General features: G+C 40.5%; 2 protein-coding genes across 2 annotated transcripts in view; one reads left to right on the plus strand and one right to left on the minus strand.

Moving 5' to 3' along the window:
- Positions 1-24,513, plus strand: part of LOC135511350 (putative leucine-rich repeat-containing protein DDB_G0290503) — a 37,948-nt gene extending 13,435 nt beyond the window's left edge. Inside the window, exons 24-82 of the mRNA XM_064932896.1 lie at positions 1,721-1,810; positions 1,918-1,983; positions 2,105-2,197; positions 4,237-4,326; positions 4,536-4,625; positions 4,902-4,964; positions 5,278-5,340; positions 5,451-5,519; positions 5,626-5,703; positions 5,809-5,895; positions 6,027-6,110; positions 6,327-6,395; positions 6,508-6,597; positions 6,763-6,852; positions 6,976-7,065; positions 8,862-8,951; positions 9,072-9,161; positions 9,323-9,385; positions 9,536-9,598; positions 9,709-9,777; positions 9,885-9,962; positions 11,700-11,786; positions 11,918-12,001; positions 12,218-12,286; positions 12,399-12,488; positions 12,654-12,743; positions 12,867-12,956; positions 14,838-14,927; positions 15,048-15,137; positions 15,299-15,361; positions 15,511-15,573; positions 15,684-15,752; positions 15,859-15,936; positions 16,042-16,128; positions 16,260-16,343; positions 16,560-16,628; positions 16,741-16,830; positions 16,996-17,085; positions 17,209-17,298; positions 18,950-19,039; positions 19,160-19,249; positions 19,411-19,473; positions 19,624-19,686; positions 19,797-19,865; positions 19,972-20,049; positions 20,155-20,241; positions 20,373-20,456; positions 20,673-20,741; positions 20,854-20,943; positions 21,109-21,198; positions 21,322-21,411; positions 22,537-22,626; positions 22,748-22,837; positions 22,957-23,019; positions 23,107-23,169; positions 23,250-23,396; positions 23,550-23,591; positions 23,686-23,721; positions 23,824-24,513. Coding sequence (XP_064788968.1) covers positions 1,721-1,810; positions 1,918-1,983; positions 2,105-2,197; positions 4,237-4,326; positions 4,536-4,625; positions 4,902-4,964; positions 5,278-5,340; positions 5,451-5,519; positions 5,626-5,703; positions 5,809-5,895; positions 6,027-6,110; positions 6,327-6,395; positions 6,508-6,597; positions 6,763-6,852; positions 6,976-7,065; positions 8,862-8,951; positions 9,072-9,161; positions 9,323-9,385; positions 9,536-9,598; positions 9,709-9,777; positions 9,885-9,962; positions 11,700-11,786; positions 11,918-12,001; positions 12,218-12,286; positions 12,399-12,488; positions 12,654-12,743; positions 12,867-12,956; positions 14,838-14,927; positions 15,048-15,137; positions 15,299-15,361; positions 15,511-15,573; positions 15,684-15,752; positions 15,859-15,936; positions 16,042-16,128; positions 16,260-16,343; positions 16,560-16,628; positions 16,741-16,830; positions 16,996-17,085; positions 17,209-17,298; positions 18,950-19,039; positions 19,160-19,249; positions 19,411-19,473; positions 19,624-19,686; positions 19,797-19,865; positions 19,972-20,049; positions 20,155-20,241; positions 20,373-20,456; positions 20,673-20,741; positions 20,854-20,943; positions 21,109-21,198; positions 21,322-21,411; positions 22,537-22,626; positions 22,748-22,837; positions 22,957-23,019; positions 23,107-23,169; positions 23,250-23,396; positions 23,550-23,591; positions 23,686-23,721; positions 23,824-24,377 — 5,186 coding nt within the window. The 3' untranslated portion in view covers positions 24,378-24,513. The remainder of the gene's footprint in view (positions 1-1,720; positions 1,811-1,917; positions 1,984-2,104; positions 2,198-4,236; positions 4,327-4,535; positions 4,626-4,901; positions 4,965-5,277; positions 5,341-5,450; positions 5,520-5,625; positions 5,704-5,808; positions 5,896-6,026; positions 6,111-6,326; positions 6,396-6,507; positions 6,598-6,762; positions 6,853-6,975; positions 7,066-8,861; positions 8,952-9,071; positions 9,162-9,322; positions 9,386-9,535; positions 9,599-9,708; positions 9,778-9,884; positions 9,963-11,699; positions 11,787-11,917; positions 12,002-12,217; positions 12,287-12,398; positions 12,489-12,653; positions 12,744-12,866; positions 12,957-14,837; positions 14,928-15,047; positions 15,138-15,298; positions 15,362-15,510; positions 15,574-15,683; positions 15,753-15,858; positions 15,937-16,041; positions 16,129-16,259; positions 16,344-16,559; positions 16,629-16,740; positions 16,831-16,995; positions 17,086-17,208; positions 17,299-18,949; positions 19,040-19,159; positions 19,250-19,410; positions 19,474-19,623; positions 19,687-19,796; positions 19,866-19,971; positions 20,050-20,154; positions 20,242-20,372; positions 20,457-20,672; positions 20,742-20,853; positions 20,944-21,108; positions 21,199-21,321; positions 21,412-22,536; positions 22,627-22,747; positions 22,838-22,956; positions 23,020-23,106; positions 23,170-23,249; positions 23,397-23,549; positions 23,592-23,685; positions 23,722-23,823) is intronic.
- On the minus strand, positions 24,514-26,847 carry LOC135511370 (uncharacterized protein C14orf119 homolog). Its single transcript, XM_064932907.1, has 3 exons — positions 26,486-26,847; positions 25,473-25,910; positions 24,514-25,341 (listed from the first exon to the last, which is right to left on the minus strand). Exons 1-3 carry the CDS (start codon positions 26,627-26,629, stop codon positions 25,168-25,170), a joined length of 756 nt encoding a protein of 251 aa, XP_064788979.1. The 5' UTR covers positions 26,630-26,847; the 3' UTR covers positions 24,514-25,167.
- Between the last annotated feature and the right edge of the window lie 392 nt (positions 26,848-27,239).

Here is a 27,239-nt window from a genome sequence, read left to right on the forward strand (position 1 = left end):
GCCGGCCGTGACCGGGAGACCCATGAGGCGGGGCACAGTTGGTCCAGGTTAGGGGACGGTTTGGCCGGCCAGGATGTCCTTGTCCCATTGCGCTCTAGTGCTCATTGTGGCGGGCCGGGCGCATGCATGCTGACTTTGGTTGCAAGCTGTATGGTGTTTCCTCCGACATATTGGTGCAGCTGGCTTCCTGGTTAAGTGAACAGTCTGTCAAGAAGCTGTGTGGCTTGGCGGGGTCGTGTTTCAGAGGACGCATGGCTCTCAACCTTCGCCTCTACTGAGTCCATACGGGAGTTGCAGCGATGGGACAAGACTGCAACTACCAATTGGATATCACTAAAAAGTAAAAAATATATAATAAATCAAAAAGTTGCTCTGGATAAGTGTGCTTACTAAAATGGAAAAGGAATGAATAACTAGGGCCCGTAGGACATGTAGAACCTGCCTTGTTGATAGCGTTATCAAGGCAGAGCTGCGCTTTATTATGGACAGACTTCTCCCCATCTTAGGTACTGTTGTATCAATATGTTTTGACCATGACAGTTTACAATCCAGGGTTACTCCAATCAGTTTAGTCACCTCAATTTACTCAATTTCCACATTATCAGACTATGATCGATAATGTCAAAAGCTGCACTGAAGTCTAACAAGACATTCTCCACAATAATTTTATCATCAGTTTCTCTCAGCCAATCATTAGTCATTTGTGTAAGTGTCAATTTTTTTTTGCTGTGAAATAGCATAGTACCTGGTCAGACATATTTTTTTCCAGAAGTTTACTAAGGGTTGGCAACAGGCTGATTGGTCAGCTATTTCAGCCAGTAAAGGGGACTTTACTATTCTTGGGTATGTTGGATTCACATCTCCATCTCAACCAAAAAATAAAAGTATAAAAGATAAAATAATAGGATTCAGCCAGGGGCTCAGATCTATCTATCCAAGCAGTAGATACATCTCCTTTAAATGTTGATATTTGGTTGTGTTGTCAACCAAACACAATTCAATACTACGTTTGTAAGACAGTAAATGCCCTAAAACTGATGTACTGCATGTATTTATTCAACCTTAACATTAGTAAGACATCCATGGCCACATTTTGAGGTTACTATAACAATAAATGTCTTCTTATGTGATCATAGAAAGCGTGCATGTTTAGGGTCACAGGTTTGTGGAAATCTTCACAATTGCTATAATAATCTGTACAGAATCTGAAACGGCATTGATCATTTGCATCATGTACATTAATGTAATATTAACTGCAAAACAGGTTATTTGTTTGTGCTACTAGATTAACCACCATGATAACACAGTAGGTTTTTATAAACAAAATATCTGACATTCTATTCCCATTTGAACTTTGTTGTGCTTTTATATGGTTGAAAGCGCAGTGATAACACATTCAGGTGACATCTACACCAAAAATCTGACATTGATTTTCTTTTGGAATTTGTTTGTGCTTTAAGATAGTTGAAAGCATAGTGATAACACATTGGTAATTCAACAAACGTTTGGCAGTCTTTTTGAGTGGGTGAAATAGGTTGGAATCTCATTGATCAACGTATCTCCCAAATATTACCCAATTCTCCATGTTGAAATGACATGGTGTGCCCAGTGGGTGTGATGGTAGTTCTCGTCATGTTTACTTCAGGCAAGATTAAATTATGGGAGCTCAACACCTTTATTGACTGTCTGTCTTTCATCTCCTTCTCCCTCTACTTTTTAGTTCTGACGATAACCACATTACAGAGTGAGGTGGTCAACCTACAGAGAATGCTGTCAGCTCTCAGTCAGTCAACCGCAGCCCAGATAGTTCGTAAGTGTCATCTCTATTCACTATTTTAATGTGATTCAAGATACTTCTCTTTTACGTAAAAGTCTTTGTTTATGAGGTGGTCCTTTTCTTTTTCATATTTCTGGTAGGGCTGGAGAAGCAGTTGGAGGATAAGAAGAAGCAGTTGGCCAAGCTGGTTGAGCAAAATGGAAAGGGTGATGAACAGACTAAGTGGATCCATCCCGCTGACACAGTTTCCTCCAGGAGACAAACATTTTTTATTTGTAATGTCTGACAGTTACACAGTGTTAAATTATATCTCATTTTTAATTTCAGGTCCAAAAATGTCAAACCTTGAGAATCAAATAAGTGAAATAGAAAAGAGAATAGCAGAGCTAAAAGAAGAAAATCCTGAAGCCAAGATCACTGGTAATATCAATAACACTGTGCCATATACAGTACCAGTCAAAGGTTTGGACACACCTATTCATTCCAGGGTTTTTCTTTATTTTTACTATTTTCTACATTGTAGAATAACAGTGAATACATCAACACTATGACATAGCACATTTGGAATCATGTAGTAATAAAAAAAGTGTTAAACAAATCTAAATATATTTTATATTTGAGATTCTTCAAGATAACCTCCCTTTACCTTGATGACAGTTTTGCACACACTGGGCATTCTCTCAACCAGCTTCACCTGGAATGATTTTCCAACAGTCTTGAAGGAGTTCCCACATATGCTGAGCAGCTGTTACCTGCTTTTCCTTCACTCTGCGATGCAACTCATCCCATACCATCTCAATTGAATTGAGGTTGGGTGATTGTGGGAGCCAGTGCATCTGATGCAGCAGTCATCACTCTCCTTTTTGGTCTAATAGCCCTTATACAGCCTGGATGTGTGTTGGGTCAAATTATAGTCCCACTAAGAGCAAACCAGATAGGATGGCGTATCGCTGCAGAATGCTGTAACCATGCTGTGGTAGCCATGCTGGTTAAGTGTGCCTTGAATTCTAAATAAATCACAGACAGTGTCACCAGCACCACCACACCATCCGACCTCCTCCTCCATGCTTCACGGTGGGAACCACACATGCAGAGACCATCCGTTCACCTACTCTGCGTCTCACAAAGAAGCAGCGGTTGGAACCAAAAATCTCTAATTTGGATTCGTCAGACCAAAGGACAGATTTCCACTGCTCGTGTTTCTTGGTCCAATCAAGTCTCTTCTTATGATTGGTGTCCTTTAGTAGTGGTTTCTTTGCAGAAAATCGACCATGAAGGCCTGATTCACTCCTCAAAACAGTTGATGTTGAGATGTGTATGTTACTTGAACTCCGTGAAGCATTTATTCAGGCTTCAATTTCTGAGACTGGTAACTCGAATGAACTTAACTCTGGGTCTTCCTTTCCTGTGGCGATCCTCATGAGAGCGAGTTTCATTATAGCGGATGGTTTTTGCGACTGCACTTGAAGAAACTTTCAAAGTTCTTGACATTTTCTGGATCGTCTGACCTTCATGTCTTAAAGTAATAATGGGCTGTCCTTTCTCTTTGCTTATTCGAGCGGTTCTTGCCATAATATGGACTTAGTCTTTTACCAAATAGGGCCGTCTTCTATATATCACCTCTACCTTGTCACTGTAATATGTGTGTTGTGGAGAAATGACCAGGCAGGAGATGGGAGTACAGTTTGTTTCGTTGAGTCAAAACCTCTCATGCTCTGCAGCCCCGGCCTAATAGTGTGCATGTGCATTTCCTATTAGGTGTAGTAACATAACACTACTGTAATACATTACTGCTTAGTAACAGCATAGTAACTAATACAAACAGATATAGATCACAGATACTACAGTCACAACACAACTGATTGGCTTAAACACATTAAGAAGGAAAGAAATTCCATAAATTAACTTTTAACAAGGCACACCTGTTAATTGAAATGCTTTCCAGGTGACTGCCTCATCAAGCTGGTTGAGAGAATGCCAAGAGTGTGCAAAGCTATCATCAAGGCAAAGGCTGGCTACTTTGAATAATCTTAAATCTAAAATAGATATTTGATTAACACTTTTTTGGTTACTACATGATTCCATATGTGTTATTTCATAGTTTTGTTGTCTTCACTATTGTTCTATAATGTAGAAAATAGTAAAAATAAAGAAAAACCCTGGAATGAATAGGTGTGTCCAAACTTTTGACTGGTACTGAATATAAATAAAGGGATATATTCAATCCATATTGCTGAAATTCAGAGTTACAACTTGATTGAAATTTAAAGGCAATGTTCATGTCAGCATTCATGGTCAATTCTGCATATGTCGGCTCAATCAGAAATGACCTTTACATTTCTAGCGCGCAATCTGAAATGCTTCAGTGATAGAGATTGAAAAGAGCCCAAAGTAGAATTAATTATGATAAAGTCAGATTTCTCAGGTTGGGATATGACCTTTTAAATTCCATCTCTCAGAGCTGACAACACAGCTTAAGGAAAGCGAGAGGCAGCTTGAGGAGAACATAAAAAGACTGAAGAAGAAAGACAGCAAGAATTCTTACCTGAGTGAGTTACTATAGTAACCTGAAATAGCCAACGACTGTTTTAAAAATAGCTCACTGCATATTTTGAATATAATGGACATGCTGCTAAAGTACTTTTTTTTACCTTGTTCTCAACAGAACAAAGACTTATCTAAAAGTTCCATGATAACGTTTATTTATTTAGTGCCACTTTAAAATACTGTAACTCACTACTTTTTTTTGTACTCGAAGTTATGCAAATTCTTCATCTACAAAGGAAACTCAGAGACATACAAAATGCTGCATCTCAGCAATTCAATGAAACTGCTGCTGATGTTACTGGTGAGTGTTTGGACTTATATATATCATTATTTTGTTGATTTTTTAATATATCATTAACTTATTAAAATATGACTCATACACTCTTTGAATATGTACCTCATTTATCTAATAATATGTTAACATTAGTAATTGAATTACAGCGCTTCAGGAACAACTAGAGGCCTATTGTGTTGATTTTTTAATATATCATTAACTTATTAAAATATGACTCATACACTCTTTGAATATGTACCTCATTTATCTAATAATATGTTAACATTAGTAATTGAATTACAGCGCTTCAGGAACAACTAGAGGCCAGAGAGGAAGAGAGCGCCAGATGTCAGGCCCAGAACAAAGGTAAGCCAAGATCAGGTCCTTCTGATATTAGTCTGGTTCACCAGTTTGTGTAACTAGACGCTTGATGAGCAAAGCTCACTCACACAAAACAATACCCCACAAAGCAGGTGGGAGAAAGGGCTTCCTAAATATGATCCCCAATTAGAGGCAACGATTACCAACTGCCTCTAATTGGGAACCATGCCAATCAGCAACATAGAAAATAACTGACTAGAACACCCCCCTAGTCACGCTCTGACCGAAACACCATAGAGAACCGAGGGCTCTCTGGTCAGGGCATGACAATCAGTATAATATTGTTTTCTCAAACTAGACCTGGAGAAGAGGCTGGGCGATAAGGATGCACAGTGCTCTGGACTCCAGGACCGATATGACAGTGAGCTTCACCTCTCTCTACCTTTTGCTGATGACACTGAGTGATCTAAATGATATGAACCCTATTCAACAGAACCTAGTCAACAGCTGATTTGTGTTGGTCTCTCACAGGTCTGCAAGATAAGCTTGGTTCTGCAATGAATAAACTGGACAATGTAACTGGATACAACGACAAACTCGGTGAGCAGATGAATATACATCAGTGCCACTGATGAAGGAGGCGAGTAGTATCGTTTATTTTTCTGATTCAGAATACTACTCAGCTCATTTCAATGTGTTCTATCAGTTCTTGAGGTATGGACCCTGACTAATGAGGTAGACGATCTAAAGAAGAGAACTGTGACTTCTGCAACCAAGATCAATGGTGAGTATCCCTGTTGCCGCACATTATTCATGGCAAATCATGTTTGTTTTGAAAGATATACATATGTTAGCATTGATCCTGTCATGATTTGTCCTTGTCTTTCAGAGCTCCAAAAGTTGCTGGATGAGAAGATCAAAGAACTGGCAAAGAAAACACAGGAACTGGAGGATAACGCTCCTCAACCAGAGAATGGTTCGTATTATTTAGCCTTTTTATAGTCTGTTTTCAGTTGAACAGACAGCTTTTGCAGTTTAGGTCCAGCCTGCTCAGTATTTATCTGTATATGATATTCCTCAAATTGTTAAGCTGTTTGTTTGTTGCAGTTCTAAGGATCATTGCAATACAGAATGAGATCTTGAACCTGCAGAAAGGAGTTAGCAATGGGACAAACTTTGACCAGATTGCTGGTGAGTGGCAGGCGTTCTGAAGAACATAGGAGTCTCTATGTGTTCAGCACGTTAGACCAATAACAATAGTTATCATGTTTCCTCAGAGGGATAGTCCTTCACTGGTAGACATATAGGATGGTGTGATGACAATACACTGCATTTAGCCCATTCATGAAGTTTTCAAATCCCAATATACTTGTAACATTCAAGCTCTTCAATTATTCTTGTCCACAGCACTTGAAAATGAACTGGATGCATTGATTGCCACAATCGAGGAGAAGAACAATGGCAACTGTAAACAGAGTGAGTGTGAAAAGCCTTATCATTTCAGGGTTGGCTGCATTCGTGATTTGAATTTTCTACATTACTTCAAATGTTGAATGTTGTGACATCCTGCATATCCCTGCTCATTTAGTTCTGCAGATCATTGCACTCCAAAATCAAGTGACAAGATTGCAGAGGCAAGAGTTAGAGTTCAATCAGTCATCTGAGGCCAAGATTGCTGGTGAGTGCCATTGTAATGTTTCTTTATCCTCAGTACTCTTACAATTGTGCTGGAACGTTTATTATCCTTATATGTACCATCAAGAGCTTTTCTGTAGGCATACCATGTAATAGAAAACTTTGTGGTGGAAAGAGGATAACATTTGAAATAATGTGTGTGTCTCAGAGCTAGAGAATCAGCTACAGGAGACGAGAGACCAGCTGAATGAAAAGAGAGACGAGCTGAAAGAAACTGATAGTAGAATTCCACAACTCAGTAAGTTGTCAAGCATGTTTCAAGGAGTTTATCTATAATCTACCAGTTAATTATTTCTCAATTATTTGGAGGGTGACTTCTGTTTTTGAATGCTTCATCCAGTGGCATGCTTTTATTTTTCAGTTGCAGAGATCATGGGACTTCGTAACAAACTGACAGAGTTAGAAAGAACATTATCAGAGCTCAAACGGACAAGTGCTAGCAAGATGGAAGGTACATTTTGTTTAATTAAAATACTATTGAACGTCTTGTTGGGTTGATGTGAAGGGAAACATTTAGTTTAAAGTGGACGCTATCTTAACACAGGGGAGATTATAATTGGTAAGATACAGTGTATTCGGAAAGTATTCAGACTCCCTCACTTTTCCCATATTTTGTTACGTTACAGCCTTATTCTAAAATGGATTAAATAAAAAAATGCTCCTCATCAATCTACACAATACCCCATAATGACAAAGAGAAAAATGTTTTTTTGAATTTTTGCAAATCTATTACAAATGTAAAACTAAAATACCTTATTTACATAAGTATTCAGACCCTTTGCAATGAGACTCGAAATTGAGCTCAGGTGCATCCTGTTTCCATTGATCATCCTTGATGTTTCTACAACTTGATTGGAGTCCAACTGTGGTAAATTCAAATGATTGGACATGATTTGGAAAGGCACACACCTATCTATATAATGACCCACAGTTGACAGTGCATGTCAGAGCAGAAACCAAGCCATGAGGTCGAAGGAATTGTCCGTAGAGCTCCAAGACAGGGTTGTGGTCAAGGCACAGATCTGGCGAAGGGCACCAAAACATTTCTACAGCATTGGAGATCCCCACAGTGGCCTCCATCGTTCTTAAATTGAAGAAGTTTGTAACCACCAAGACTCTTCCAAGAGCTGGCCTTCCCGGCCAAACTGAGCTATCGGGGGAGAAGAGCCTTTGTGGAGATGGGCGACACTTCCAGAAGGAAAACCATCTCTGCAGCACTCCACCAATGAGGCCTTTTTGGTAGTATGGCCAGACGGAAGCCACTCCTCAATAAAAGGCACATGACAGCCCACATAACAGGACTATCAGACCATGAGAAACAATAATTTCTGGTCTGATGAAACCAATATTGAACTCTTGTTCTGAATGCCAAGTGTCATGTCTGGAGGAAACCAGGCACCGCTCATCATCTGGCCAATACCATCCATACAGTGAAGCATGGTGGTGGCAGCATCATGCTGTGGGGATGTTTTTCAGTGGCAGGGAGACTAGTCAGGATTGAGTGAAAGATGAATGGCTCAAAGTACAGAGAGATCCTTGATGAAATCCTTTCTAGAGAGCTCAGGACCTCCAGATTAGGGCAAAGGTTCAGCTTCCAACAGGACAACGACCCTAAGCACACAGCCAAGACAACGCAGGAGTGGCTTTGTGACAAGTCTCTGAATGGTGTAACAGTATAACGTTAGACCGTCCCCTCTCCCATACCCGGGCGCGAACCAGGGACCCTCTGCACACATCAACAACAGTCACCCACGAAGCATCGTTACCCATCGCTCCACAAAAGCCGCGGCCCTTGCAGAGCAAGGGAAACTATTACTTCAAGGTCTCCGAGCAAGTGACGTCACCGATTGAAACGCTATTTAGCGCGCACCGCTAACTAAGTTAGCAGCGACGCTCCCCATTCAACCTGACAAGGTTTGAGAGGATCTGCAGACAAGAATGGGAGAAACTCCCCAAATACAGGTGTGCCAAGCTTGTAGCTTCGTACCCACGAAGACTCGAGGCTATAATCGCTGCCAAAGGTGTTTCAACAAAGTACTGTGTAAAGGGTCTGAATACTTATGTAAATATGATATGTCATTATTATATATTTTTTAAATAAATATGCAAAAAATTCTCTAAAGCCGTTTTTGCTTTGTCATTATGGGGTACTGTGTGTAGACTGATGAGAGGGGGAAATGATGTAATCCATTTTAGAATAAGGCTGTACTTTCCGACTCAGCTGTAATAAATATCTTTCCTCCTCAGATCTACAGAGTCTACTGAAGCAGAAGAGCAAGCAGCTTGAAGAAAACACTACACAACTGAGGGCTGTAGATGCCAAAAATGCAGAACAGAGTATGTTGACAAGAGTAGTCATTAGAAGTCATTAAACATTTATAATCTTCTAAAAGGTTGAATACAATGATTTGATGTAAGTATTGAATTACACAGTGCCTTTTTGTTCTGTTATTTCAGTTCTGAAGATCATTGAACTACAGAAACAAATGAATGAGATACAGATTGAAGCTTCAAAAGGCAAAGATGAAACTGCATCAGAAATCTCTGGTTTGTCTATTTTGTCTCATGTTCCACTTATGTATGATCATTAAAATCTCACATGTTGAAAAGTGTTAAAAAGAAATGGGTTTGGGGAAATTGTTATGTATAGTCATCATGATGTACCGAGTATATGTAGCAGTATGCTAACATTAGTACTTCAATTACAGCGCTTCAGGAACAACTGGAGGCCAGAGAGGAAGAGAGCGCCAGATGTCAGGCCCAGAACAAAGGTAAGCCAAGATCAGGTCCTTCTGATATTAGTCTGGTTCACCAGCTTGTGTAACTAGACACTTGGTGAGCAAAGCTGCTTGAATCATAACTACAGGTAAAGAAACAGAAGCACGCATCTCATCAGTCTAATATTGTTTTCTCAAAACCAGACCTGGAGAAGAGGCTGGGCGATAAGGATGCACAGTGCTCTGGACTCCAGGACCGATATGACAGTGAGCTTCACCTCTCTCTACCTTTTGCTGATGACACTGAGTGATCTAAATGATATGAACCCTATTCAATAGAACCTAGTCAACAGCTGATTTGTGTTGGTCTCTCACAGATCTGCAAGATAAGCTTGGTTCTGAAATGAATAAACTGGACAATGTAACTGGATACAACGACAAACTTGGTGAGCAGATGAATATACATCAATGCCCACTGATGAAGGAGGCGAGTAGTATCGTTTATTTTTCTGATTCAGAATACTACTCAGCTCATTTCAATGTGTTCTATCAGTTCTTGAGGTATGGACCCTGACAAATGAGGTTGACGATCTAAAGAAGAGAACTGTGACTTCTGCAACGAAGATCAATGGTGAGTATCCCTGTTGCCGCACATTATTCATGGCAAATCATGTTTGTTTTGAAAGATATACATACAGTGCCTTGCGAAAGTATTCGGCCCCCTTGAACTTTGCGACCTTTTGCCACATTTCAGGCTTCAAACATAAAGATATAAAACTGTATTTTTTTGTGAAGAATCAACAACAAGTGGGACACAATCATGAAGTGGAACGACATTTATTGGATATTTCAAACTTTTTTAACAAATCAAAAACTTAAAAATTGGCCGTGCAAAATTATTCAGCCCCCTTAAGTTAATACTTTGTAGCGCCACCTTTTGCTGCGATTACAGCTGTAAGTCGCTTGGGGTATGTCTCTATCAGTTTTGCACATCGAGAGACTGAAATTTTTCCCATTCCTCCTTGCAAAACAGCTCGAGCTCAGTGAGGTTGAATGGAGAGCATTTGTGAACAGCAGTTTTCAGTTCTTTCCAGAGATTCTCGATTGGATTCAGGTCTGGACTTTGACTTGGCCATTCTAACACCTGGATATGTTTATTTTTGAACCATTCCATTGTAGATTTTGCTTTATGTTTTGGATCATTGTCTTGTTGGAAGACAAATCTCCGTCCCAGTCTCAGGTCTTTTGCAGACTCCATCAGGTTTTCTTCCAGAATGGTCTTGTACTTGGCTCCATCCATCTTCCCATCAATTTTAACCATCTTCCCTGTCCCTGCTGAAGAAAAGCAGGCCCAAACCATGATGCTGCCACCACCATGTTTGACAGTGGGTATGGTGTGTTCAGGGTGATGAGCTGTGTTGCTTTTACGCCAAACATAACGTTTTGCATTGTTGCCAAAAAGTTCAATTTTGGTTTCATCTGACCAGAGCACCTTCTTCCACATGTTTGGTGTGTCTCCCAGGTGGCTTGTGGCAAACTTTAAACAACACTTTTTATGGATATCTTTAAGAAATGGCTTTCTTCTTGCCACTCTTCCATAAAGGCCAGATTTGTGCAATATACGACTGATTGTTGTCCTATGGACAGAGTCTCCCACCTCAGCTGTAGATCTCTGCAGTTCATCCAGAGTGATCATGGGCCTCTTGGCTGCATCTCTGATCAGTCTTCTCCTTGTATGAGCTGAAAGTTTAGAGGGACGGCCAGGTCTTGGTAGATTTGCAGTGGTCTGATACTCCTTCCATTTCAATATTATCGCTTGCACAGTGCTCCTTGGGATGTTTAAAGCTTGGGAAATCTTTTTGTATCCAAATCCGGCTTTAAACTTCTCCACAACAGTATCTCGGACCTGCCTGGTGTGTTCCTTGTTCTTCATGATGCTCTCTGCGATTTTAACTGACCTCTGAGACTATCACAGTGCAGGTGGATTTATACGGAGACTTGATTACACACAGGTGGATTGTATTTATCATCATTGGTCATTTAGGTCAACATTGGATCATTCAGAGATCCTCACTGAAATTCTGGAGAGAGTTTGCTGCACTGAAAGTAAAGGGGCTGAATAATTTTGCACGGCCAATTTTTCAGTTTTTGATTTGTTAAAAAAGTTTGAAATATCCAATAAATGTCGTTCCACCTCATGATTGTGTCCCACTTGTTGTTGATTCTTCACAAAAAAAATACAGTTTTATATCTTTATGTTTGAAGCCTGAAATGTGGCAAAAGGTCGCAAAGTTCAAGGGGGCCGAATACTTTCGCAAGGCACTGTATGTTAGCATTGATCCTGTCATGATTTTTACTTGTCTTTCAGAGATCCAAAAGGTGCTGGATGAGAAGATCAAAGAACTGGCAAAGAAAACACAGGAACTGGAGGATAACGCTCCTCAACCAGAGAATGGTTCGTATTATTTAGCCTTTTTATAGTCTGTTTTCAGTTGAACAGACAGCTTTTACAGTTTAGGTCCAGCCTGCTCAGTATTTATCTGTATATGATATTCCTCAAATTGTTAAGCTGTTTGTTTGTTGCAGTTCTAAGGATCATTGCAATACAGAATGAGATCTTGAACCTGCAGAAAGGAGTTAGCAGTTGGACAAACTTTGACCAGATTGCTGGTGAGTAGCAGGCGTTCTGAAGAACAGAGGAGTCTCTATGTGTTCAGCAGGTTAGACCAATAACAATAGCTATCATGTTTCCTCAGAGGGATAGTCCTTCACTGGTAGACATATAGGATGGTGTGATGACAATACACTGCATTTAGCCCATTCATGAAGTTTTCAAATCCCAATATACTTGTAACATTCAAGCTCTTCAATTATTCTTGTCCACAGCACTTGAGAATGAACTGGATGCATTGATTGCCACAATCGAGAAGAAGAACAATGGCAACTGTAAACAGAGTGAGTATGAAAAGCCTTATCATTTCAGGGTTGGCTGCAAGCGTGATTTGAATTTTCTACATTACTTCAAATGTTGAATGTTGTGACATCCTGCATATCCCTGCTCATTTAGTTCTGCAGATCATTGCACTCCAAAATCAAGTGACAAGATTGCAGAGGCAAGAGTTAGAGTTCAATCAGTCATCTGAGGCCAAGATTGCTGGTGAGTGCCATTGTAATGTTTCTTTATCCTCAGTACTCTTACAACTGTGCTGGAACGTTTATTAGCCTTATATGTACCATTAAGAGCTTTTCTGTAGGTATACCGTGTAATAGAAAACTTTGTGGTGGAAAGAGGATAACATTTGAAATAATGTGTGTGTCTCAGAGCTAGAGAATCAGCTACAGGAGACGAGAGACCAGCTGAATGAAAAGAGAGACGAGCTGAAAGAAACTGACAGTAGAATTCCACAACTCAGTAAGTTGTCAAGCATGTTTCAAGGAGTTTATCTATAATCTACAAGTTAATTATTTCTCAATTATTTGGAGGGTGACTTCTGTTTTTGAATGCTTCATCCAGTGGCATGCTTTTATTTTTCAGTTGCAGAGATCATGGGACTTCGTAACAAACTGACAGAGTTAGAAAGAACATTATCAGAGCTCAAACGGACAAGTGCTAACAAGATGGAAGGTACATTTTGTTTAATTAAAATACTATTGAACGTCTTGTTGGGTTGATGCGAAGAGAAACATTTATTTTAAAGTGGACGCTATTTTAACACAGGGGAGATTATTATTGGTAAGATACAGTGTATTCGGAAAGTATTCAGACTCCCTCACTTTTCCCATATTTTGTTACGTTACAGCCTTATTCTAAAATGGATTAAATAAAAAAATGCTCCTCATCAATCTACACAATACCCCATAATGACAAAGAGAAAAATGTTTTTTTGAATTTTTGCAAATCTATTACAAATGTAAAACTGAAAGACCTTATTGACATAAGTATTCAGACCCTTTGCAATGAGACTCGAAATTGAGCTCAGGTGCATCCTGTTTCCATTGATCATCCTTGATATTTCTACAACTTCATTGGAGTCCAGCTGTGGTAAATTCAATTGATTGGACATGATTTGGAAAGGCACACACCTATCTATATAATGACCCACAGTTGACAGTGCATGTCAGAGCAGAAACCAAGCCATGAGGTCGAAGGAATTGTCCGTAGAGCTCCGAGACAGGATTGTGGTCGAGGCACAGAGCTGGCGAAGGGCACCAAAACATTTCTGCAGCATTGGAAGTCCCCACAGTGGCCTCCATCGTTCTTAAATGGAAGAAGTTTGTAACCACCAAGACTCTTCCAAGAGCTGGCCTTCCGGCCAAACTGAGCTATCGGGGGAGAAGAGCCTTTGTGGAGATGGGCGACACTTCCAGAAGGAAAACCATCTCTGCAGCACTCCACCAATGAGGCCTTTTTGGTAGTATGGCCAGACGGAAGCCACTCCTCAATAAAAGGCACATGACAGCCCACATAACAGGACTGTCAGACCATGAGAAACAATATTTTCTGATCTGATGAAACCAATATTGAACTCTTGTTCTGATTGCCAAGTGTCATGTCTGGAGGAAACCAGGCACCGCTCATCATCTGGCCAATACCATCCATACGGTGAAGCATGGTGGTGGCAGCATCATGCTGTGGGGATGTTTTTCAGTGGCAGGGAGACTAGTCAGGATTGAGTGAAAGGTGAATGGATCAAAGTACAGAGAGCTCATTAATGAAATCCTGTCCAGAGAGCTCAGGACCTCCAGATTAGGGCAAATGTTCAGCTTCCAACAGGACAACGACCCTAAGCACACAGCCAAGACAACGCAGGAGTGGCTTTGTGACAAGTCTCTGAATGGTGTAACAGTATAACGTTAGACCGTCCCCTCGCCCATACCCGTGCGCGAACCAGGGACCCTCTGCACACATCAACAACAGTCACCCACGAAGCATCGTTACCCATCGCTCCACAAAAGCCGCGGCCCTTGCAGAGCAAGGGGAACTACTACTTCAAGGTCTCAGAGCAAGTGAAGTCACCGATTGAAACGCTATTTAGCGCGCACCGCTAACTAAGTTAGCCGTTTCACATCCGTTACAGTGGCACAGCCAGAGCCCGGACTTGAACCCAATCGAACATATCTGGAGAGACCTGAAAATAGTTGTGCAGCGACACTCCCCATTCAAACTGACAGAGTTTGAGAGGATCTGCAGACGAGAATGGGAGAAACTCCCCAAATACAGGTGTGCCAAGCTTGTAGCTTCGTACCCACGATGACTCGAGGCTATAATCGCTGCCAAAGGTGTTTCAACAAAGTACTGCATAAAGGGTCTGAATACTTATGTAAATATGATATGTCATTATTATATATTTTTTAAATAAATATGCAAAAAATTCTCAAAACCAGTTTTTGCTTTGTCATTATGGGGTACTGTGTGTAGACTGATGAGAGGGGAAAATGATGTAATCCATTTTAGAATAAGGCTGTACTTTCCGACTCTGCTGTAATAAATATCTTTCCTCCTCAGATCTACAGAGTCTACTGAAGCAGAAGAGCAAGCAGCTTGAAGAAAACACTACACAACTGAGGGCTGTAGATGCCAAAAATGCAGAACAGAGTATGTTGACAAGAGTAGTCATTAGAAGTCATTAAACATTTATAATCTTCTAAAAGGTTGAATACAATGATTTGATGTAAGTATTGAATTACACAGTGCCTTTTTGTTCTGTTATTTCAGTTCTGAAGATCATTGAACTACAGAAACAAATGAATGAGATACAGATTGAAGCTTCAAAAGGCAAAGATGAAACTGCATCAGAAATCTCTGGTTTGTCTATTTTGTCTCATGTTCCACTTATGTATGATCATTAAAATCTCACATGTTGAAAAGTGTTAAAAAGAAATGGGTTTGGGGAAATTGTTATGTATAGTCATCATGATGTACCGAGTATATGTAGCAGTATGCTAACATTAGTACTTCAATTACAGCGCTTCAGGAACAACTGGAGGCCAGAGAGGAAGAGAGCGCCAGATGTCAGGCCCAGAACAAAGGTAAGCCAAGATCAGGTCCTTCTGATATTAGTCTGGTTCAACAGCTTGTGTAACTAGACACTTGGTGAGCAAAGCTGCTTGAATCATAACTACAGGTAAAGAAACAGAAGCACGCTTCTCATCAGTCTAATATTGTTTCCTCAAACCAGACCTGGAGAAGAGGCTGGGCGATAAGGATGCACAGTGCTCTGGACTCCAGGACCGATATGACAGTGAGCTTCACCTCTCTCTACCTTTTGCTGATGACACTGAGTGATCTAAATGATATGAACCCTATTCAATAGAACCTAGTCAACAGCTGATTTGTGTTGGTCTCTCACAGATCTGCAAGATAAGCTTGGTTCTGCAATGAATAAACTGGACAATGTAACTGGATACAACGACAAACTTGGTGAGCAGATGAATATACATCAGTGCCACTGATGAAGGAGGCGAGTAGTATTGTTTATTTTTCTGATTCAGAATACTACTCAGCTCATTTCAATGTGTTCTATCAGTTCTTGAGGTATGGACCTTGACTAATGAGGTTGACGATCTAAAGAAGAGAACTGCGACTTCTGCAACTAAGATCAATGGTGAGTATCCCTGTTGCCGCGCATTATTCATGGCAAATCATGTTTGTTTTGAAAGATATACATATGTCAGTATTGATCCTGTCATGATTTTTTCTTGTCTTTCAGAGCTCCAAAAGTTGCTGGATGAGAAGATCAAAGAACTGGCAAAGAAAACACAGGAACTGGAGGATAATGCTCCTCAACCAGAGAATGGTTCGTATTATTTAGCCTTTTTATAGTCTGTTTTCAGTTGAACAGACAGCTTTTACAGTTTAGGTCCAGCCTGCTCAGTATTTATCTGTATATGATATTCCTCAAATTGTTAAGCTGTCTGTTTGTTGCAGTTCTAAGGATCATTGCAATACAGAATGAGATCTTGAACCTGCAGAAAGGAGTTAGCAATGGGACAAACTTTGACCAGATTGCTGGTGAGTAGCAGGCGTTCTGAAGAACATAGGAGTCTCTATGTGTTCAGCACGTTAGACCAATAACAATAGTTATCATGTTTCCTCAGAGGGATAGTCCTTCACTGGTAGACATATAGGATGGTGTGATGACAATACACTGCATTTAGCCCATTCATGAAGTTTTCAAATCCCAATATACTTGTAACATTCAAGCTCTTCAATTATTCTTGTCCACAGCACTTGAGAATGAACTGGATGCATTGATTGCCACAATCGAGGAGAAGAACAATGGCAACTGTAAACAGAGTGAGTGTGAAAAGCCTTATCATTTCAGGGTTGGCTGCAATCGTGATTTGAATTTTCTACATTACTTCAAATGTTGAATGTTGTGACATCCTGCATATCCCTGCTCATTTAGTTCTGCAGATCATTGCACTCCAAAATCAAGTGACAAGATTGCAGAGGCAAGAGTTAGAGTTCAATCAGTCATCTGAGGCCAAGATTGCTGGTGAGTGCCATTGTAATGTTTCTTTATCCTCAGCACTCTTACAACTGTGCTGGAATGTTTATTATCCTTATATGTACCATCAAGAGCTTTTCTGTAGGCATACCATGTAATAGAAAACTTTGTGGTAGAAAGAGGATAACATTTGAAATAATGTGTGTGTCTCAGAGCTAGAGAATCAGCTACAGGAGACGAGAGACCAGCTGAATGAAAAGAGAGACGCGCTGAAAGAAACTGACAGTAGAATTCCACAACTCAGTAAGTTGTCAAGCATGTTTCAAGGAGTTTATCTATAATCTACAAGTTAATTATTTCTCAATTATTTGGAGGGTGACTTCTGTTTTTGAATGCTTCATCCAGTGGCATGCTTTTATTTTTCAGTTGCAGAGATCATGGGACTTCGTAACAAACTGACAGAGTTAGAAAGAACATTATCAGAGCTCAAACAGACAAGTGCTAACAAGATGGAAGGTACATTTTGTTTAATTAAAATACTATTGAACGTCTTGTTGGGTTGATGCGAAGGGAAACATTTAGTTTAAAGTGGACGCTATCTTAACACAGGGGAGATTATAATTGGTAAGATACAGTGTATTCGGAAAGTATTCAGACTCCCTCACTTTTCCCATATTTTGTTACGTTACAGCCTTATTCTAAAATGGATTAAATAAAAAAATGCTCCTCATCAATCTACACAATACCCCATAATGACAAAGAGAAAAATGTTTTTTTGAATTTTTGCAAATCTATTACAAATGTAAAACTAAAATACCTTATTGACATAAGTATTCAGACCCTTTGCAATGAGACTCGAAATTGAGCTCAGGTGCATCCTGTTTCCATTGATCATCCTTGATGTTTCTACAACTTGATTAGAGTCCAACTGTGGTAAATTCAAATGATTGGACATGATTTGGAAAGGCACACACCTATCTATATAATGACCCACAGTTGACAGTGCATGTCAGAGCAGAAACCAAGCCATGAGGTCGAAGGAATTGTCCGTAGAGCTCCAAGACAGGGTTGTGGTCAAGGCACAGATCTGGCGAAGGGCACCAAAACATTTCTACAGCATTGGAGATCCCCACAGTGGCCTCCATCGTTCTTAAATTGAAGAAGTTTGTAACCACCAAGACTCTCCCAAGAGCTGGCCTCCTGGCCAAACTGAGCTATCGGGGGAGAAGAGCCTTTGTGGAGATGGGCGACACTTCCAGAAGGAAAACCATCTCTGCAGCACTCCACCAATGAGGCCTTTTTGGTAGTATGGCCAGACGGAAGCCACTCCTCAATAAAAGGCACATGACAGCCCACATAACAGGACTATCAGACCATGAGAAACAAGAATTTCTGGTCTGATGAAACCAATATTGAACTCTTGTTCTGAATGCCAAGTGTCATGTCTGGAGGAAACCAGGCACCGCTCATCATCTGGCCAATACCATCCATACGGTGAAGCATGGTGGTGGCAGCATCATTCTGTGGGGATGTTTTTCAGTGGCAGGGAGACTAGTCAGGATTGAGTGAAAGATGAATAGCTCAAAGTACAGAGAGATCCTTGATGAAATCCTGTCTAGGGAGCTCAGGACCTCCAGATTGGGGAAAAGGTTCAGCTTCCAACAGGACAACGACCCTAAGCACACAGCCAAGACAACGCAGGAGTGGCTTTGTGACAAGTCTCTGAATGTCCTTGAGTGGCCTAGCCAGAGCCCGGACTTGAACCCGATCGAACATATCTGGAGAGACCTAAAAATAGTTGTGCAGCGACGCTCCCCATCCAACCTGACAGAGCTTGAGGGGATCTGCAGACAAGAATGGGAGAAACTCCCCAAATACAGGTGTGCCAAGCTTGTAGCGTCGTACCCACAAAGACTCAAGGCTGTAATCGCTGCCAAAGGTTTTTCAACAAAGTACTGAGTTAAGGATCTGAATACTTATGTAAATGTGATATTTCATTTTTGTTTTTTTGTTTTTATAAATATGCAAAAAAATCTCATAACCAGTTTTTGCTTTGTCATTATGGGGTACTGTGTGTAGACTGATGAGAGGGGAAAATGATGTAATCCATTTTAGAATAAGGCTGTACTTTCCGACTGCACTGTAAATAAATATCGTTCCTCCTCAGATCTTCAGAGTCTACTGAAGCAGAAGAGTAAGCAGCTTGAAGAAAACACTACACAACTGAGGGCTGTAGATGCCAAAAATGCAGAACAGAGTATGTTGACAAGAGTAGTCATTAGAAGTCATTAAACATTTATAATCTTCTAAAAGGTTGAATACAATGATTTGATATTAGTATTGAATTACACAGTGCCTTTTTGTTCTGTTATTTCAGTTCTGAAGATCATTAAACTACAGAAACAAATGAATGAGATACAGATTGAAGCTTCAAAAGGCAAAGATGAAACTGCATCAGAAATCTCTGGTTTGTCTATTTTGTCTCATGTTCCACTTATGTATGATCATTAAAATCTCACATGTTGAAAAGTGTTAAAAAGAAATGGGTTTGGGGAAATTGTTATGTATAGTCATCATGATGTACCGAGTATATGTAGCAGTATGCTAACATTAGTACTTCAATTACAGCGCTTCAGGAACAACTGGAGGCCAGAGAGGAAGAGAGCGCCAGATGTCAGGCCCAGAACAAAGGTAAGCCAAGATCAGGTCCTTCTGATATTAGTCTGGTTCACCAGCTTGTGTAACTAGACACTTGGTGAGCAAAGCTGCTTGAATCATAACTACAGGTAAAGAAACAGAAGCACGCATCTCATCAGTCTAATATTGTTTTCTCAAAACCAGACCTGGAGAAGAGGCTGGGCGATAAGGATGCACAGTGCTCTGGACTCCAGGACCGATATGACAGTGAGCTTCACCTCTCTCTACCTTTTGCTGATGACACTGAGTGATCTAAATGATATGAACCCTATTCAAAAGAACCTAGTCAACAGCTGATTTGTGTTGGTCTCTCACAGATCTGCAAGATAAGCTTGGTTCTGAAATGAATAAACTGGACAATGTAACTGGATACAACGACAAACTTGGTGAGCAGATGAATATACATCAGTGCCACTGATGAAGGAGGCGAGTAGTATTGTTTATTTTTCTGATTCAGAATACTACTCAGCTCATTTCAATGTGTTCTATCAGTTCTTGAGGTATGGACCTTGACTAATGAGGTAGACGATCTAAAGAAGAGAACTGTGACTTCTGCAACTAAGATCAATGGTGAGTATCCCTGTTGCCGCACATTATTCATGGCAAATCATGTTTGTTTTGAAAGATATACATATGTCAGTATTGATCCTGTCATGATTTTTTCTTGTCTTTCAGAGCTCCAAAAGTTGCTGGATGAGAAGATCAAAGAACTGGCAAAGAAAACACAGGAACTGGAGGATAACGCTCCTCAACCAGAGAACGGTTCGTATTATTTAGCCTTTTTATAGTCTGTTTTCAGTTGAACAGACAGCTTTTACAGTTTAGGTCCAGCCTGCTCAGTATTTATCTGTATATGATATTCCTCAAATTGTTAAGCTGTTTGTTTGTTGCAGTTCTAAGGATCATTGCAATACAGAATGAGATCTTGAACCTGCAGAAAGGAGTTAGCAATGGGACAAACTTTGACCAGATTGCTGGTGAGTAGCAGGCGTTCTGAAGAACATAGGAGTCTCTATGTGTTCAGCACGTTAGACCAATAACAATAGTTATCATGTTTCCTCAGAGGGATAGTCCTTCACTGGTAGACATATAGGATGGTGTGATGACAATACACTGCATTTAGCCCATTCATGAAGTTTTCAAATCCCAATATACTTGTAACATTCAAGCTCTTCAATTATTCTTGTCCACAGCACTTGAGAATGAACTGGATGCATTGATTGCCACAATCGAGGAGAAGAACAATGGCAACTGTAAACAGAGTGAGTGTGAAAAGCCTTATCATTTCAGGGTTGGCTGCAATCGTGATTTGAATTTTCTACATTACTTCAAATGTTGAATGTTGTGACATCCTGCATATCCCTGCTCATTTAGTTCTGCAGATCATTGCACTCCAAAATCAAGTGACAAGATTGCAGAGGCAAGAGTTAGAGTTCAATCAGTCATCTGAGGCCAAGATTGCTGGTGAGTGCCATTGTAATGTTTCTTTATCCTCAGTACTCTTACAACTGTGCTGGAACGTTTATTATCCTTATATGTACCATCAAGAGCTTTTCTGTAGGCATACCGTGTAATAGAAAACTTTGTGGTAGAAAGAGGATAACATTTGAAATAATGTGTGTGTCTCAGAGCTAGAGAATCAGCTACAGGAGACGAGAGACCAGCTGAATGAAAAGAGAGACGAGCTGAAAGAAACTGACAGTAGAATTCCACAACTCAGTAAGTTGTCAAGCATGTTTCAAGGAGTTTATCTATAATCTACAAGTTAATTATTTCTCAATTATTTGGAGGGTGACTTCTGTTTTTGAATGCTTCATCCAGTGGCATGCTTTTATTTTTCAGTTGCAGAGATCATGGGACTTCGTAACAAACTGACAGAGTTAGAAAGAACATTATCAGAGCTCAAACGGACAAGTGCTAGCAAGATGGAAGGTACATTTTGTTTAATTAAAATACTATTGAACGTCTTGTTGGGTTGATGCGAAGGGAAACATTTAGTTTAAAGTGGACGCTATCTTAACACAGGGGAGATTATAATTGGTAAGATACAGTGTATTCGGAAAGTATTCAGACTCCCTCACTTTTCCCATATTTTGTTACGTTACAGCCTTATTCTAAAATGGATTAAATAAAAAAATGCTACACATCAATCCACACAATACCCCATAATGACAAAGAGAAAAATGTTTATTTTTAGCAAATCTATTATTATTTTTTAACTGAAATACCTTGACATAAGTATTCAGACCCTTTGCTATGAGACCCGAAATTGAGCTCAGGTGCATCCTGTCTCCATTGATCATCCTTGATGTTTCTACAACTTCTACAACTTGAGTCCAGCTGTGGTAAATGCAATTTATTGGACATGATTTGGAAAGGCACCCACCTATCTATATAATGACCCACAGTTGACAGTGCATGTCAGAGCAAAAACCAAGTCATGAGGTCTAAGGAATTGTCCGTAGAACCCCAAGACAGGATTGTGGTCGATGCACAGATCTCTTCCAAGAGCTGGCCAATCGGGGAGAAGGGCCTTGGTCAGAGGTGACCGAGAACCTGATGGTCACTCTGGCAGAGCTCCAGAGTTCCTTTGTGGAGATGGACGAACCTTCCAGAAGGAAAACCATCTCTGCAGCACTCCACCAATGAGGCCTTTATGGTAGTGTGGCCAGACGGAAGCCACTCCTCAGTAAAAGGCACATGACAGGACTTTCAGACCATGAAAAACAGGATTTTCTGGTCTGATGAAACCAAGTTTGAACTCTTGTTCTGAATGCCAGGCATGAGGAAGCCAGGCACCGCTCATTTGACCAATACAATCCACACAGTGAAGCATGGCGGTGGAAGCATCATGTTTTTCAGCAGAAGGGACTGGGAGACTCGTCAGGATTGAGTGAAAGATGAGTGGATCAAAGTACAGAGAGATTCTCAACCAGTTTTTGCTTTGTCATTATGGGGTATTGTGTGTAGACTGATGAGAGGAGAAAATGATGTTATCCATTTTAGAATAAGGCTGTACTTTCCGACTGCACTGTAATAAATATCTTTCCTCCTCAGATCTTCAGAGTCTACTGAAGCAGAAGAGCAAGCAGCTTGAAGAAAACACTACACAACTGAGGGCTGTAGATGCCAAAAATGCAGAACAGAGTATGTTGACAAGAGTAGTCATTAGAAGTCATTAAAACATTTATAATCTTCTAAAAGGTTGAATAACATGATTTGATGTTAGTATTGAATTACACAGTGCCTTTTTGTTCTGTTATTTCAGTTCTGACGATCATTGAACTACAGAAACAAATGAAAGCGATACAAACGGAAGCTTCAAAAGCCAAAGATAAAAGTGCATCAGAAATCTCTGGTTTGTCCATATTCCATTTATGTATAATCATCTCACGTTGAATGGTGTTAAAAAGTAAATGGGTTTGGGAAATCATTCTCTTTTGTCATTATGATTAATTTTGCTTTCCTTCTACCTAGAGCTACAGGAACAACTTAAGGCCAAGGAGAAGCTGAATGCAAGACTTGACTCCAAAAACAGAGGTGTGACACACAGGTCCCTGAAATCGTTTCTGGTCATCTTGGGACATTTTGGGGGAAAATATTTTAACTTCTCTTTTATCTCTTTAGAGCTGGAGAAATTTCAGAAGGAAATTAAAATGGAATGTGATGAAATCCAGCACAGGTGCAAAGGTGAGATTGTCCTTTGAATCGATGTATGGAGTTTAAATGATTTGCTGAATTTGGTGTACTGAACAACATTTATCACACAGAGGTACAGCTTCAAACGGATCAAAACCAAGAGGACTTGCTTAAAATGCAGCAGCAATTGCGAGAGAAGGAGGCAGCCTTCAATAGACTGCAGCAGCAACTCAGAGATAGCAAGGATGACAATGCCAGACTACAGGAGAGAAATAAGAGTGAGATATTCATATTATCAGTGACCAATCAACAGAACAGTGATAATGTAAACCAAATATTGAACATGTGAAAGAGTTCAACAATAGCCTTAATTACTGTAAATAATTTGGAGGGGTTGTCACGTTGGCCGTCTCTCCCCTTTCACTCTAAAGGTTTGCAAGAGGAGAATGACAAACTCAAGATGAATTTACAAGGTAAGATGAGTATGTTTACCCTTTTCAGACAAAAACATGTCAAAGCTTTTATTGTGAATTAATACAATGTGTTTGGGTTGCACTCCTCTCTTAGATCTTGTGGTAGATCCAGAAACGGTTGTCCATAGCAGTAAGTCTGGAAGATAATTGACAAACATTGAATGGATATTGCATGAATGTCTGGCTCTGTGCAGTAGAGAACATTACTATATCCATTCCTCTCTACCCACAGCTAAGGTGGCCTTTGACCCGGACACAGCCCATCCTAAAATCATTCTGTCAACGGATGAGACAGTAATGTCTGTAGCACAACAGCGACAGAATGTCCCTAACGATCCAGGGCGGTATGACTTGTCTCTTGCTGTTCTTGGAAAGACTGGGTTTAACAGGGGGAGAAATTACTGGGAGGTTGAAGTGGCTGGGAAGACATGTTACAATATCGGAGTTGCCAGAGGATCGGCTAATAGGAAGGGGCAGCTGAAACTAAAACCAGCAGAAGGCTACTGGACCATAATCTTGACAAAACAAGGTGTGCTCAAAGCCCTTGCAGCTCGGCCACTTGATATTCAGCTGCCTGCGGTCCCCCAGAAGGTTGGAATACTTTTAGACTACAAGAAGGGAGAGGTCTCTTTCTACAATGCAGATACCAGGTCTCTTCTCCATACATTCACAGGCAATAGATTCACAGATAAACTATATCCATTCTTCAATACCTGTCTGGAGACTAATGATGAGGATGCTCCGATTGTCTTAACTCGTGTTGGTTCGGTGTCATGGATAGACTAGAGAATGCATTTGAAATCAAATTAATTTCTGTATAAAATCACATTTCTTTTCAATTTTTTTCTGTGGTAGTGATTCAAGATAAAGTAATTTCAATTATGCATTTTCAATCATTCAACAAATAAAATATTGCACCTGATCTATGAAATGGCATTTTATTTCTGGCATTGTAGAAAAACTGTTCAAGATCATTACAGAAGTAGAAGCATTCCCACTGGTAACAGAATTGGACCTGGCCTCTCACTTTATCTACCTCTAGTCTACACTCACTCCATTTTACCTGAACACAGCCATGGTGTAACTGCACTGAGAGAAGAGGAAAAAGGTTGATCAATAAGGATATTACATCTATCCATTCGTTTGGTAATAGAGAATTAAATAAATATGTTCACCTTATTCAGTCCATCTTCTGTAATACCCACAAGTATGTGGTCAACAGAATGTATCAATACTATAAGGGCTTTCTCATATGTTACTAGATTCATCTCAGCCCTAGCCAGAAAACGATTGTACATATTTTAATCATTTAGCAGACACTTATCCAGAATGACTTACATGAGCAATTAGGGTTAAGTGCCTTGCTCAAGAGCACATCAACATTTTTAACCTAGTTGGCTCAGGGATTCAAACCAGCAACCTGTCAGTTACTAGCCCAAATGCTCTTAACCACTGGCCTGTTCTTCACTGTCTCCACACATATGCTTCCCTATGTACCACTCCAACCTAACTTGTTTCTATCTGTCTTCCACCCACGCATTGCCCATCCATTCTACACCCTCTTCTCCTGTATCCCTCAATCCCTGCCTGCTGTCCCAGCTACACCTCTGTAAAAGTGGGCAACAAATATTGGGTCTCTCTCTTCTAGAATGTGCAGGAAACTGTTCCTCTCCTCCTCATTCCATGACTCAAACCATTGGGTCCAGAGGCGCAGTTGGCACTCAAAAATATTTGGTGGGCTGTCCTTAACCTAGAATCAGAAAGGAACAGATGGTGAGGTTTCAGTGCAAATGAGATTGACATGACTGTTACATTACTAGTAGCTGCTAACGAACTGTAGGACAAACCATTAAATAATTGTGATAGCAGGATGGGTTGTACCTGTAGCGTATTGAGCGACCCGAGGAGGGTACACACTTTCCCTGGCACAGCTTTCCCCAACAGGTCCTGCAGAAACCTTTCCCTCTGGGCAGTGCTCCAGCTCAAGAACCAGCTCAATACACAACGCTGCTCCTGAAGAGTTACGTAGGAGAGTGGTAGGGGCTCTCTGCCTGCCGCTGACTTCAGAGAGGTACAAGATAGGTTCTCCAAGCTGGGAGGCACTAAACCCTGTGGTACTGACGGAAAGTCTGCCAGGCTGGGTGAAGACGAACTGGACTGTGTGCAGAGCCAACCCTGCCCAGCAGTGTTAGCTGTATCCAGTGTGTTGCTACTGATTGTCGGATAGTATGTGTTGCTAGACAGGGCACCAGCAGCTGGGGGCATCATGACAGGGGGCTGCTGGTTTGAGCCTTGATTGATATGGAAGAACCAGGACATCTTTGGAAAAACAGAATAAATACATGGTAAATAAATGTCTCATGTCATATCTACATAAACAGATGAGATGGCATGTCCAACGAGCTAGCCTAATAGATTCGGGATCAGGATATGTTAGTTACCACCTAGCCCAATGTTGGACTAATTGAGCATAATGTTAATCCTTAGTCCAAGGATGTTAATCCGTACATGTTACGGCAAACTGGCTCTAGAAGCCGAAACAGCCAAATGCTCAATCTAAACGTGAATTGACACTCAGAAACAAATTCCTCTATTTTCAGTTCACAGGAAATAATAATGGAAACCATGTTTGATACCATTCCACTCCAGCAATTACCACGAGCTTGTCCTCCCCAATTAAGGTGCCACAAACCTCCTGTACAGTACACCGTTTTAACACAGCCAACTATTATTTTTCCAGGGACAACATATTTGTGCCGTCTGACTTCCATTTACACACAAGTGTTCGGGGATGCTGATAGCTCATTAGCACTGGTAGTCAACTCTGGCTTCCGTAAACAAGCTCTGTAACATGTCTGTGTGGGAACCCTATAAAATGGGTGTATCAATTTCACCTTTTGTTTTTGGCCTATATGAAAGATAAGGTCCTTCTGCTTCCAAAAACGTACCACAAGCGACGTGGCTCTTAACAAATCTCCCCACCCCACAGAATACGCCTTCGTCCAATTACTTGTATGTGTAATAGAACTGATAGTCATGATCAAGGGCTAGTTTACCACCGAACTTGGACATCCCCTTCGATCATGTTATATCGATAGCTGGCTGTTGTAACCGGTTGTTTGTGTTAATTATATCTGCTTCGACCACAACAGTAGCTAGCTAGACAGCAATGGCACTTCCTTGTTTGGTAGTTAGCAGTGTACCAAACGCCGGTAACATTTGATATGGAAAATTAACAACTTAACCACCAGACATGCTTAGATATCTAAAACACATTCCTCACCATTAAGCGTTTGTTTTTTTTACAAGTCACGTTATTATTTTCAACATGTTGCAACCTCCAACTGAACCAAGCCGCACTGGCACCAAATATATTTTATAACTAAACCAAGATAGACCACAGCCTGTCGTTTCAAATTGGAACAAATGAGCTATAGTGGGCAGAGCCAAGTACGAGCTAGCACAATCTTATTGGCGCGTTTTAGCGTACATTTCCCAGTTGGGGAACGCATACTCTGAAGTCTGCGTGTACAATAACTCAATTCACATTTGCACTCTTAAACAACGCAATTTTTGGACATTTTGGCAAAGGGTTGAGTCTACAAAACTTAGTCCACTCTGTTCGTAACATATTCTAGTTTCGGGAAC

The sequence above is a fragment of the Oncorhynchus masou genome, chromosome 3, assembly GCF_036934945.1.
Source record: "Oncorhynchus masou masou isolate Uvic2021 chromosome 3, UVic_Omas_1.1, whole genome shotgun sequence".
NCBI classification, from domain to species: Eukaryota; Metazoa; Chordata; class Actinopteri; order Salmoniformes; family Salmonidae; genus Oncorhynchus; species Oncorhynchus masou.

What these genes read in the sequence shown, in the direction of transcription:
- LOC135511370 (XM_064932907.1), bottom strand. Translation starts at nt 26,629, where the DNA reads ATGACTATCAGTTCTATTACACATACAAGTAATTGGACGAAGGCGTAT. An exon ending in ATATAGGCCAAAAACAAAAG is followed by an intron (nt 25,911 to 26,485) that starts GTGAAATTGATA and finishes GTTTTTCCAAAG; the next exon opens with ATGTCCTGGTTCTTCCATAT. An exon ending in GGTCGCTCAATACGCTACAG is followed by an intron (nt 25,342 to 25,472) that starts GTACAACCCATC and finishes TTCTGATTCTAG; the next exon opens with GTTAAGGACAGCCCACCAAA.